This window comes from Musca autumnalis, unplaced genomic scaffold (genome assembly GCF_047663935.1).
Source record: "Musca autumnalis isolate F117 unplaced genomic scaffold, ASM4766393v1 scaffold_2, whole genome shotgun sequence".
Lineage (NCBI taxonomy): Eukaryota > Metazoa > Arthropoda > Insecta > Diptera > Muscidae > Musca > Musca autumnalis.
Window position 1 is genome coordinate 153899100 of NW_027411755.1, and position 13694 is coordinate 153912793.

General features: G+C 36.1%; 1 protein-coding gene across 1 annotated transcript; it reads left to right on the plus strand.

Moving 5' to 3' along the window:
• Positions 1–109: 109 nt before the first annotated feature.
• Positions 110–6851, plus strand: LOC141394758 (uncharacterized). The gene is made up of 2 exons (XM_073969584.1): positions 110–2870; positions 5601–6851. The coding sequence occupies exons 1-2, from the start codon at positions 281–283 to the stop codon at positions 6584–6586; spliced, it is 3576 nt and encodes a 1191-aa protein (XP_073825685.1). The 5' UTR covers positions 110–280; the 3' UTR covers positions 6587–6851.
• Positions 6852–13694: the final 6843 nt, after the last annotated feature.

The following is a 13694-nucleotide window of genomic DNA, read 5'->3' on the forward strand; positions in this document are numbered from 1 at the left end:
AAAATAACAGCTGATTTTGATGACATTCACCAAGCATTGATATCCCCCACCACATCATTACCTCTTATAGGTGTAATAACGACCACCGGTTTTTTTCTATTGTGTTATCACTTCAACATAACTAACAAAATGTCAGTTTTAAAAAGAAGAAGCATCTAGCTTGCATACATTTTTTCGCCGTGTCTTTTTTGCAAAAAGTTTACAAGTTGTATAAAAAAATATTATTGTAAATTGTATAAATGAAATTATTGTCAATAGTTTAAGAAAAGTGCGTACAAAGATGGCTCCGTTTAAACGCCAACGTCAACCGAAAATGACCACACAAGCCCTGCTGGATTTTGACTTGGGCGAAAGTTCTTCAGACAGCGATTTTCAGCCATCAAAGGACGATGAAGATGACGATGATGATGATGGAGGTGATAATTCATCTGCTTCATCCTCGGATGATGATGATGACGACGAAGAGGATGATGATGAGGATAACGATGACAAATGTGACACAGATGATTCCACACTGCAATTAAAACAATTACTTGCAGAGTCTACAGAGGACATCAAGGAGGATGACGAGAAGAAGAAAACAACAACATCAACGACAACAAACAAACAAACTGCCGCTGCTGAGGAGTTAGTTAATGGTGTTGATAACATAGAAAGTGTGTTAAGAAAATTAGATGCAAAACCGGTTACTATTACGAAGACACCCCTCAAACCGATTTGTTGTGTATGCTTGGGTGATCGCAGTGATGATTCCAATGAAATTGTGGAGTGTGATGGTTGTGGTGTTTCTGTCCACGAAGGTTGCTATGGCGTTAGTGATAATAATAGTATATCCAGTACAAACTCAACCTGTTCCACAGAACCATGGTTTTGCGAAGCCTGTAGGGCTGGCGTATCGGAACCAACCTGCGAATTATGTCCCAACAAGGGTGGCATTTACAAGGAAACAGATGTTGGAAAATGGGTACATCTTGTGTGTGCCCTCTACGTGCCTGGTGTGGCATTTGGAGAAGTTGACCAATTATCATGTGTAACATTGTTCGAGATGCAATACAGTAAGTGGGGAGCAAAAGTCTGTTCCTTGTGTGACGATGCTCGATTTTCTCGTACCGGTGTGTGCATAGGTTGTGATGCCGGCATGTGTAAGAATTATTTTCATGTGACTTGTGCTCAAGCTGCTGGTTTCCTAACAGAGGCCCATCATGAGGATACCGATGCGGCGGATCCTTTCTACGCCCATTGTAAGGTACATTCCGAAAAGGAATTAATACGAAAGAGAAAAAGAAACTACCATACATTCCGCATGAACATGGAGGAAAAACAACGAGAAAAGGCTTTACACAAACTCGATGATCCATGTCCGGCACAAATGCGCATCAACCGCAAACTCCAGAAGTACCAAGTAAAGTATGCAAATCACAAACAGGCCCGACCGGAGCCGTGGGTTCCCACCCAGAAAATGTCTCGCATGATAACTACCTCAGCATCAGCGTGTAGACGACTTTTAGCCAAAGCCAAGGTAATGGATGTGGACGTCGACCTAATGGAGGAGCAAGATATGCAAATTCAATCTCTAACCGATATACGTAAGAAGTGGCATATTGCTCCAGCATTTAGTGTTGAGTTTGTGGCATACTACATCGATCGCATATCTCGCACCAAAGAGCTCAAAGAACAACTAACAGACATGGTATCGAGAAACTCCACACTTACCAAGGAACAAGGACATCTGCGTTCAGAGTATGATGGTTTGCTGGACAAAAACAAAGAGTTAAAGGCAAAACACGAATCCCTTATAAATTCCATATCACAAATGCAAACGCACATCAACTCTCTGTGTCCGAACAAAAATATGCCCAATCCTCTAAATATAGGCAGACCAGTCAGTGAAGATCAGGCAAAAACCTGTACTCCACCTTATCGACCGATTAGTGTTCCCACGGCAGCAGCTCTTAAAATGGGAGTTGGATTTCCATTGGCTCGTTTGGGTCATCCAAATACTAAAGGCGACAATAATAGACTGCTCAGTACACAAGCGATGAATTCACCTAATCTTGCATGCAATTCCACACCTATAAAAGGTTTCTCCCCTTCATTCCTCAGTCAAAAACAAAAGGCCTCCAGCATACCCCATCATCTATCAACGACACCGCCAGTAGAAACCCATAATTGTGGCATATGCAAAAAATCAACAGATCAACATTTATTGGCAAAGTGTGACACATGTAAATTATACTATCATTTAGGTTGTTTAAATCCTCCACTAACACGACATCCTAAGAAATCCAAGTTATATGGCTGGCAGTGTTCCGAATGTGACAAGTCCGATCAATCAGATGGTGTACCCGAATTGCCCAAAGGACCAAGAAAATCTCGAACTCGTTTTAACAAAGATGGCATAATTGTACCCGTAGCAAGAAGTTGTACGCCGCCGCCGGCACAATGTAATGAAGACACGTCGTCATCTACGCAACATTTGAAAAATACTAACTCTGATTCCACAGCAGGGCCACCGCCTGCCAAAAGACGTTCCTTAGATAATCAAATTGCAAATTCGTTAATCTCACCAACGCCATCATCGTCGTCATTTAAGAAACTATTGAACAAGTCATTACCGAATGTCATCGAAATGTCAACAACGGATACAAGTGAACAAAATCTCATTGGATGTAATAACAACAACAATAATAATAATAACGACAGCTCCGATTCCATTACACCGAAATTAAGTAAAAAGTCTAAATTAAGTTTAAATTATTCAAAATCACTGGCCACTCAACAAGATTCGCACCTGCCAACTAACAAACAGCAACAAGGAATTGTAAATAAGGAAAAACATGTATTAAAGCCGGCGAAAGCAAGGCTTGAAAGTAAGTATTTTGTATTTGATATTGTTGAAAATATAATACAGTCGAACTTCGATTATCCGTAAAACTCCATTATCCAGGAAAGAAAAACATATATATTTTTTTTCATTTCATTTTAAACGTGAAAATCTGATGTCCACTAAGATAAATTTATATTTAATTAGCAGGGACACAAACCACTCTACCGGAGACACAAAGCTGTTAGCGCTCCTTAAAGAATCTGCAAGGTCGTTCCCAAAAACGGTAAATATCGCGACATCGGGCAAATTTTTTTAAAAAAATTATTAGTTCAGGGGATATCTGTCTAGATAAGCTTTCCAATGATACCCACGTTGAACTAAAAAGGATATTTTTTTACAAAGAAAGCAATTTTTGAAAAACTCTGTTAACTTTAACAGTGCAGTGCTAACGCTCTGTTAGCCAAAGCGTTAACAGAGCGGTTTGTGTTTCCGCTAGAGTGAGGTTTGTTTCTTCGCTAATTAAATACAAATTTATCTTAATGGACATGAAAATCTTTATCAATTACATTTGCCTCCTCGTAAATGGAAAGAAGATAAGCCTCTTTGTTGTTGTTGTAACAGTGTTTGTTATTATGTTTGTATATTCGTTCTTCTGTTCAATCTGGCTCTGGGTCTATCTCCAGTTCCAGGAAAGTGGCTACTTCGATGGGATGTAACCACAGATCCACTGGAGTTAGATGAGTAGGTTTGGCTGGGCAGTTTAAAAGGTGTTTTGTGTCGTGCGGGCCCTTGCCACATACTGGGCAGATGTCTTGCACGGAGCGGTCGATTTCCGCCCAATAAGAATTTAGGCGACTGCAATAACTCGAGCGTAGTTGAGCCAAACCTACTCTAGTTTGTCGTGGCAGCTGACGCTCCTCAGCTGCAATAGATGGGGAATGTATTTCCAGGACTTTATTCACACTATAATTGCTTAAGGCTTTGACAACTGCATCCGTGTGAATATTATTTAAACCTGCTCGATACGCTTGTTGATCTAGGGGTTCTCTCCTGTATCGTTGGACGTCTTTGTAGTTCATTGGTACTTACCAACCACACACATTTCAATCCTAGTGACCCCCGGTTTCGTACGAAAAGTGGTGCATCAGATTTTTAGTAGACTTATATCGCTTAGCATACTTCTAGTGACTAATAAGTTAATTTAGGTTTAAGGACCTTTGATCCATTGTTTTCATCATGGATAGGCTTGAAGATAATGATGAGAGAGATTTTATTGTTATTGCTTGTTGGATTGAAGATGAAGAAGTAGTTTCCGGAATATTGCTGTTTTGTTGGCCGATTATTTTGCTGGAAGTAGGTGTATATAGAGAGGTACATTTAGTAGATATGTATTTTTGCCAAGCCATGATAGGGTTTTGTTGTATCCAGCTTCGATTTTATGGCCCCATCTATACATGGTTAAATATTGACTTTTTAAAGCAATTCTGGGCTATATCTCTGAAACCCATGTGAATCTTCACCTGATCTCTAAAGCAACTTTGTAGATAAGGGCAAGAATAAAATATTTGGTGAAATAATGACTCCAAAAACTGCATTTATTTCATCAAATTTTATAAAATATTGAAATTATATACATTTCACACCATATCTCCAAAACCGTTAATTTTTTCTTGATGTTTTATTTTGGAATAATATTTGCTGGGATGTAATACACAACTCTTTAGAACATGTCATTGTTGTAAAATGCCTCTATGCCGTTGTTTTTAGTAATTTTTCAACGACGATTTAATAAAAATGTCAATAATGTAGTAAAATCCGAAATGCGAGAATAAACTGTTGGTGTGAACTGTGTTTGAAATACGTGTTGTAAAAATATGATGCAAAATACAGCTGAAACAACATGAAGTAAGCATTTTATAGTTTCAGATTGTTCTAAAGAATTGTTGAGAAGCTTATTTGGAATATTGGTTCAACTCCCAATAGTTTAGCTGATACTATGCAGCAACTATGTAAAATATTCTATATTTTATCGACTTTAATGCCCTAGACTGAGTTTTACTTATGTGGTCTGTTCAAAATATAAGTTCTACTAGTTTAGGGCTGCAATATTGCCAAAGACAGCAAGGCCAAATTCTTAATCATTTATGAGATAAATGTCCGATAAATGCAAAAAACTGTAGTTTAGTCCGGTTTAGATGAGGCCATAAAATCGGAACTGGATCTGAAAGGACAAAACCCTACTAGGGGTTTTGTAGTCTCAATATGTACTTTAAAAAAATGCATTATAGATGTTGTTTGCATTTTCAGTGTTGCATAGTGTAATCAAGAATAGTTCGCGAGTTTATGGTCCATGACTACAACATAATGTTAAAATAACAAACAAATTTATAATTATAATATAGTAGCTTAAAAGATTTTGCTTAGTCCATCAACATCATTCTGGTACAATTTGGGATCTTGATCGTAAGTACTCGTCTCCTTACCGATGTAAAATTTGGACCACCAAAGTAATGGAAAGAGTTATCTACCCGCTTGTCCGACAAGTTTCGAACCTCGACCAAGTCCATTCCAACCTTTACCAAGTCCAACTGAATTCTTCATTTCGGAAGCTACATACGAGTTAAAGTTGACCCAAAATGAACTATTTTACAGCTCACAAAATTTTCAACCTGGTTAAAACTTATTTTCCTTTCTTTAAACCTATTTTTGAAAACAATTCTTTATATTTACCATTTATGGAAAAAGTACTGATTTTTAAATATTTTTTTTTTAGATACTCACCCATCACCGTTGCTGACACCATTGCCCAATGACGAGGAACCATTAGAATTAATTAAAGCACCGAAATCTTCTACGCCTATACCTGCTGTTGCGGATCCCGACCCATTGTCATTGCCTTGTGCTTCAACTAGTAGTAGTACGACGACCATTATTACACCAAACAACAATAATTCTAATCCAACATCCACAGAAGATGCATTAATAGGCGCAGATGTAAATTCTAAACAATCCCGCAAACAAAAACGAAAAGATAAGCACAGAAATAAACACAATTTATCATCGGACACAGAGAGGTCGATAAACAAAGAACATAAACGCAAGCGTAAAAAGAAACAGCATGATATGGAAGCTCCGCAAGATACAATGGCCGGAATTCCTAAGATAAAAATTAAATTTAAAACATTGCCACTTCCCGGCGAAGATACACCAGAAGCTAAGTTCTTTTATGTGTCTGCGGATATGGTGCGATCCGCTGATGAGGCATCACGACCGGGTTCAGTGGAAACAATTGAAGATATGGCACCGGCTATATTACCCGATGACCCTATTCCATCAAATCTCAAACACAATACAACGCCTACCCGTCCCCATTCCGTTAACACATCTACAACAACTATAAAAACAACAACAAACTCTCCTGGTACTATTTCGAACACCACTCTATCGCCCATAAAAACTTCTCCACGTAAAAGTAGCCCACGGAAATCGAAAATGGCAAGAACGTCACTCGGCGCTAGGACAAGTATGGGTGGCAGCGCTGCTCGTTCCAAGAATACATCCCAACAAAGCTCGAATCAGGTGCTATCTTGTTGTGTTTGCCAAACGAATGGTACATCAACGAATATGGTTACATGCGATGAATGTCGCAAACATTATCATTTCACATGCTTAGATCCGCCACTAAAGAAATCTCCAAAAATACGCGGATATTCATGGCATTGTGCGGATTGCGATCCCACAGATGATGAGAAACACTAAAAACGAAACTATTGATATTCTTTTACAGTATTTCAGACCATTTACTTAAATTCTTCAACCAGAAAACTTCTATTATTATTCTTCAATGACACAGGTTCAAATAATTATTGCTTTTTTTCTGAATCTTTAGATGGTTATATTATTATATACACTATATGCATGACAACCGATTTGAGATCGGTTTTAATTTTATTTACTATTAGGTTCTTCACAAAAACAAATAAATTTTACATTTTAACAATAATAATCAAATTACAAAAAAAAATGTTGTGTCTGATTTTTGATAGCGGTTAGTCAAGGAAGCCAAGAGTACTTGTTAGATATGCAGACATCGATATATGCATGTCCGATGCGGCTTTTGCAGCGAGGCGACTTTTGTCGCAGGCAAGTCAAGTTAAAAAATTGAGTATCTGGGCCTATATTTTGGTATCTATATATAAAAAAGGATGATGTTAGTTAATACGCTTATAACTCAAGAACGGCTGAACAGATTTTGACAATTCGCCAATTCAATTCAGAAAAGGATAAAACCTAAAAAAATCGCGAAACTTTGCGAAAAAATTGCAAAAATATTTTTTCAACAAAGTCAAATTATCCACAAATTTCTATCGAGCTTCGCTTTTGGAGTATACCTTGACACCTATTTGGACAGTTTTTGGCGAAAAATGCCTCTGTTTTGTAAATTTTTGAAAGTTGTATAGAATTTTTTTATTCACAATCAAATCGATTTTCATTTAATTTCAAGCGCCTTTATAGGAAATTAACAGCGAAAAATGTTTAAAAGGAGAGGGCTTAGACCATGTTTATATTATAGCCCTTTGCAGGGTTATCCTTCTCAATGGGGATTTATTTAACGTATACGCAAATGAATTGACAATTGAAACCCAGTGGGTTTGTTAAATCCGGTTAAACGTACTATTAGTTTAGAGTTTGTAAAGATTAGTGGTGGTTTCAGATTCCGATCAAAAAGATGAAGATGATAACGCCGAAAGTGGTTTCCACAATTTTGAGGAAAAAGGTACAAATCCACAAAATTGGTGGGTTATTTGAAAAATCAAGAGCTCGGAGGTAATTTCATTGGAAGTGAAATTGTGGCATACATACATATATCTATACTTTTAAACCGGAAGTAAAGACATCTTCGAAAGATCAACTTCCGATTTCTGTGGTATAAAATTTAAGCTGTACTGTTTAGATCGTGTTATGATACTAAAAAATGATGTCCCCACTGAAAAGGAGTATGAATTCAATCAGTTTAGTTCCCGCAGATCTGGAAGGTAATTACAAATGGCCAAATACATATCGACGCCTCCAAATAATAGTATGCTAAGTCGACTTAGCATGTTTTCAAGTTCTTTACATTTTTATATTTAACGTCCTTTAACTTAAATTCTGTCAAATTTTGGTAATGATCGGACAATCCGAACAGAAGTTATTAACAAATATTTACTCAGCATAGTACTGAAGGTCAAAGAAATTTCCAAACTTTTAGAGCTTGTCCTGCAAAACTCGCTTTTCAGAATTAGCAAACTATTATTTGGAGGTGTCGATATGTACACTGTACGTATGTACATGGAAAAAGGATGATACTCAAAATTGGAAAGAAGAAAAAACAAGAAATCGGAGGTACTGGAGGTACTGACATATATTCGTTATCGGGCGACATAAGTAGGTAAATACTAATTAAACGTTATTTAGTTTGTGATATTATGCTAAGTTTACATTTACGAAATCCACTCGATTTCAACTGTCAATTCCATAGCTCAAACGTCAAATGAAATCTCATCTGGATTTCATTTGACGTTTAACCTATGGATTTGACAGTTGAAATCGAGTTGATTTCGTAAATGTAAACCAAGCATTAATTTGACTATGTTATTTACGTCGAGATTAAATATAGGCTGACCAAGTAATCGACAACAGTCATGTGTTAGTGTGAAAAGACTTTAAGCATCCGAAAAACACAAAGAACGGCAACTAATAGAGTAGCTCTGCTAACAAGGATCAATGTGGATCGTACAGTCCCAGTCAAAATTAAATTACCGCATTTGTCCGTGTTATCAATTTGCAATGCAAGTAGAATTCGGGAGATCACGTTAAATAGAGAAGTCAGAAAAAAGTAGACGTAGGTGGTTACCTGATAACGATCGTATCCCTCTGTTCAAAATAGGTTTCCGGACAACGCGGTAATCCGGACACTAAAATTTTTTACATTGTAGACTCTGTAATCCGGACATCTCATAATTTTCGTACCTCGATAATCCGGACATCGAAAATTTTTCATATTTTGAGCATTAGATTCTTATTTATTTCATTGGTATTTTCGTTCTTAGCAGTAGAAATTGGTGTATAAATAAGAAAAATTAACTTTTTTAATGTTTTCGGTCCACTTCTCGTCTTCCTGGCTAGCCTCTGCTAACTCAGTTATACAGTCAATATGGAATTAACTATCTGAATCTGTCAAACGAGTTTTTACCGTTCAGCCATTGATAGCTGGCTATGATAAGCATAAGCAGAATTTTAAACCTAGTGTTGGGTAGCCTAGTTCCCTTTAAAATCGATGCTGCGTGTTCCTTTCCTCTAAAGTTCATTAGCCTTCTAATTAGTTAGAAAGTTCCTTGGGAGCATGTAATGTGTTCCAAGGAAATTTTACCAGAAATGTTTAAAATATTTAAACCGTTGGAATTAATAGCTTAGTTTTTAGATTTAGATTTTTTTAAATTCTCTAACTCATTCTTTGAGTTGTCGACAGAAATCGGTAAAATTAAGGAGTCGATTATCGATAGCAATTTTCGTTGAGTGGAGTTGCCGGTTGTCAAAATTACTTTATGTATGGCAACCTTCAACTGAAGTTGCGAATCTCAGTTGACGAACAGGCTATTTTCCAGCAACCAGTCATTTTCAGTTGCAGTGAATATTTTCGAAGAAACAAGAAGTAAAATTGAAAGGAAAAACATTCTTGTCCTCTATCAAGTGGACAACTCCCTTCAATACGTTCGACAATGTAGATTGAGCCACGCAATTGTTATCATAGCCATGGGACTTTTGGAAACTTCCCTCCTTAAAAAATCTCAACGCAGCGCGTACTTTTAAAAGTGGGGTATTGCTTTTGATCTGTAACTTACTTTGAAGTCATTCTTTAACGTTTCCACAATGTAAACTACGGCAACCTTTGGCAATCGAAAATACGCCTTAAACCTAAAGTAATGTACTGATTATACAGATCTTTCCAACATGAGCTTCAATGTACAGTGCCGATGGCAATTCCAACAGATTCTCTCAAATTCCTTCTAATACAATATTTTTTACTTACCTACACAATCAAAAGTTGCACGACTTCTTGTGCAGGAATCCGCAAATTGTTAATTTTTCTTATGTGCATATGATGTTCAGCTATAACCAATGTTGAAATAATAAAGTGAGAGACATTTCAAGTTCGGGAGAGAAAACGTTACAATTCTTTACAAAATCAGAGTGGTTGAATATTATTCTTGTTTTGAGTTCGTAAAAAAATTAATTTTTTCTTGTGCAGATATATGCAAATTTTACAAGAAAATTACAGTAAAATCACCAAAATGTTGATGCAGCTATATATAGGTGATACAATAATAGCAACCTATGTCTTCATTTGCTGTCAAAACATATTTTTAATCAAAAATAAATAACAAATATTTCGCTTCTATAAAAAATATCTGTGTACAACATCTTTGTTTAAGCTTCGCGAATAATATTTTAACGTTTTCTTCTAACATTTGTGGATATTTCGCGCAAAAAAAATTTGACAGCAAATGAAGACTACAACCTAACGTCAACTATTGGATCACCTTTGATATATATATATATATATATATATATATATATATATATATATATATATATATATGTATAACCTGTAATTACCCTGCAAACATTTCGCAAAATTGTGGAAGATTGTTCGCTCAGATTAATCTTCTGTGATTCCCAACGGCGATCATTGGACGACTGTTTACATTTTTTCTTAGATTTTTCAAATGATCGCCCTAGAGAATCACAGAATACTCTTCTGGAAGAGCAAAAGATGATTGTTACTAACATTTTTTATTTTGTTGCATATAATTCTCATATACACTTTCAACAGAAGTTTGATATAAATGGCACGTATAATATTATGGACATGTGTACTTTGTCAATAGTACACATGTCCAGGTTTTACTAAACAAATAATGAAAGAAACAAAAAGCAAACCCCAAAGAAGAGTGAGAAAGAAATTTCATTTGTTCTATTCTTTTTTTTAAATTTTTCTTTACATTTTGATCTTCTGAAGATCTTCCAGATGATTAATCTGCGATTCTTCCCCGGGATTCGCTTCCCAGACACAGTTACTTTATACTGGGGATTCGCAGAAGATCCTTAGGTGCACTCTTCCGCGATTGAATTGATCATCCCCCCGAATCTCAGACGATCATTAAGCGATTAATATTTTTGAAAATTTTTTTTTTTGTTTTTGTTTTAGTTGAAGATTCAATCATATGATTGTTTAAGAGTCTGGAGTTTCCCCCATTGGCTTAACTTCATCACTTTCCTCTTTGCAGAGAAAAATGTTTACAAAACGCACTGACAGCTTGCAAAATTTACTGATCGCTACCAATATCATGATTTCATCCCGGCGAAGGGAATTATCAATTGGCTTTTCAGTTTTTGAAATGATGATTTTTTAGTGAAAACCTGAACTCTTTAAGCATCGAGTATTCTCATGTTAATGAGAATGATGCTCACTTTTCGGCTTTCCCAAAAAAACACCAGAACAAAATATTTGCAAGCTGACAGCACGATTCAACTAAGAAATCATCGATTTCTGTTAAGTTGAAATAACATCAACACAGTTACCTGTGAGTATGTCGTTGGAATTTTATTTACAAAATTCCGTTTTGCGCGAGCCTTCGCTGTTTTTTGTTTGTTTTGTTTTAGTTGAAGATTCAATCATATGAAACTCCAGACTCTTAAACAATCATATGATTGAATCTTCAACTAAAACAAAACAAACAAAAAACAGCGAAGGCTCGCGCAAAACGGAATTTTGTAAATAAAATTCCAACGACATACTCACAGGTAACTGTGTTGATGTTATTTCAACTTAACAGAAATCGATGATTTCTTAGTTGAATCGTGCTGTCAGCTTGCAAATATTTTGTTCTGGTGTTTTTTTGGGAAAGCCGAAAAGTGAGCATCATTCTCATTAACATGAGAATACTCGATGCTTAAAGAGTTCAGGTTTTCACTAAAAAATCATCATTTCAAAAACTGAAAAGCCAATTGATAATTCCCTTCGCCGGGATGAAATCATGATATTGGTAGCGATCAGTAAATTTTGCAAGCTGTCAGTGCGTTTTGTAAACATTTTTCTCTGCAAAGAGGAAAGTGATTAAGTTAAGCCAATGGGGGAAACTCCAGACTCTTAAACAATCATATGATTGAATCTTCAACTAAAACAAAACAAACAAAAAACAGCGAAGGCTCGCGCAAAACGGAATTTTGTAAATAAAATTCCAACGACATACTCACAGGTAACTGTGTTGATGTTATTTCAACTTAACAGAAATCGATGATTTCTTATGGGTACTTTACACGATATGTTTTTTGCATATGAGTTGTCACTTCTCCCATACAAAATGTATATGCAAAGTGACAACTCATATGTAAAAAACATACCGTGTTAAGTACCCATTAGTTGAATCGTGCTGTCAGCTTGCAAATATTTTGTTCTGGTGTTTTTTTGGGAAAGCCGAAAAGTGAGCATCATTCTCATTAACATGAGAATACTCGATGCTTAAAGAGTTCAGGTTTTCACTAAAAAATCATCATTTCAAAAACTGAAAAGCCAATTGATAATTCCCTTCGCCGGGATGAAATCATGATATTGGTAGCGATCAGTAAATTTTGCAAGCTGTCAGTGCGTTTTGTAAACATTTTTCTCTGCAAAGAGGAAAGTGATGAAGTTAAGCCAATGGGGGAAACTCCAGACTCTTAAACAATCATATGATTGAATCTTCAACTAAAACAAAACAAACAAAAAACAGCGAAGGCTCGCGCAAAACGGAATTTTGTAAATAAAATTCCAACGACATACTCACAGGTAACTGTGTTGATGTTATTTCAACTTAACAGAAATCGATGATTTCTTAGTTGAATCGTGCTGTCAGCTTGCAAATATTTTGTTCTGGTGTTTTTTTGGGAAAGCCGAAAAGTGAGCATCATTCTCATTAACATGAGAATGAATACTCGATGCTTAAAGAGTTCAGGTTTTCACTAAAAAATCATCATTTCAAAAACTGAAAAGCCAATTGATAATTCCCTTCGCCGGGATGAAATCATGATATTGGTAGCGATCAGTAAATTTTGCAAGCTGTCAGTGCGTTTTGTAAACATTTTTCTCTGCAAAGAGGAAAGTGATGAAGTTAAGCCAATGGGGGAAACTCCAGACTCTTAAACAATCATATGATTGAATCTTCAACTAAAACAAAACAAACAAAAAACAGCGAAGGCTCGCGCAAAACGGAATTTTGTAAATAAAATTCCAACGACATACTCACAGGTAACTGTGTTGATGTTATTTCAACTTAACAGAAATCGATGATTTCTTAGTTGAATCGTGCTGTCAGCTTGCAAATATTTTGTTCTGGTGTTTTTTTGGGAAAGCCGAAAAGTGAGCATCATTCTCATTAACATGAGAATACTCGATGCTTAAAGAGTTCAGGTTTTCACTAAAAAATCATCATTTCAAAAACTGAAAAGCCAATTGATAATTCCCTTCGCCGGGATGAAATCATGATATTGGTAGCGATCAGTAAATTTTGCAAGCTGTCAGTGCGTTTTGTAAACATTTTTCTCTGCAAAGAGGAAAGTGATGAAGTTAAGCCAATGGGGGAAACTCCAGACTCTTAAACAATCATATGATTGAATCTTCAACTAAAACAAAACAAACAAAAAACAGCGAAGGCTCGCGCAAAACGGAATTTTGTAAATAAAATTCCAACGACATACTCACAGGTAACTGTGTTGATGTTATTTCAACTTAACAGAAATCGATGATTTCTTAGTTGAATCGTGCTGTCAGCTTGCAAATATTTTG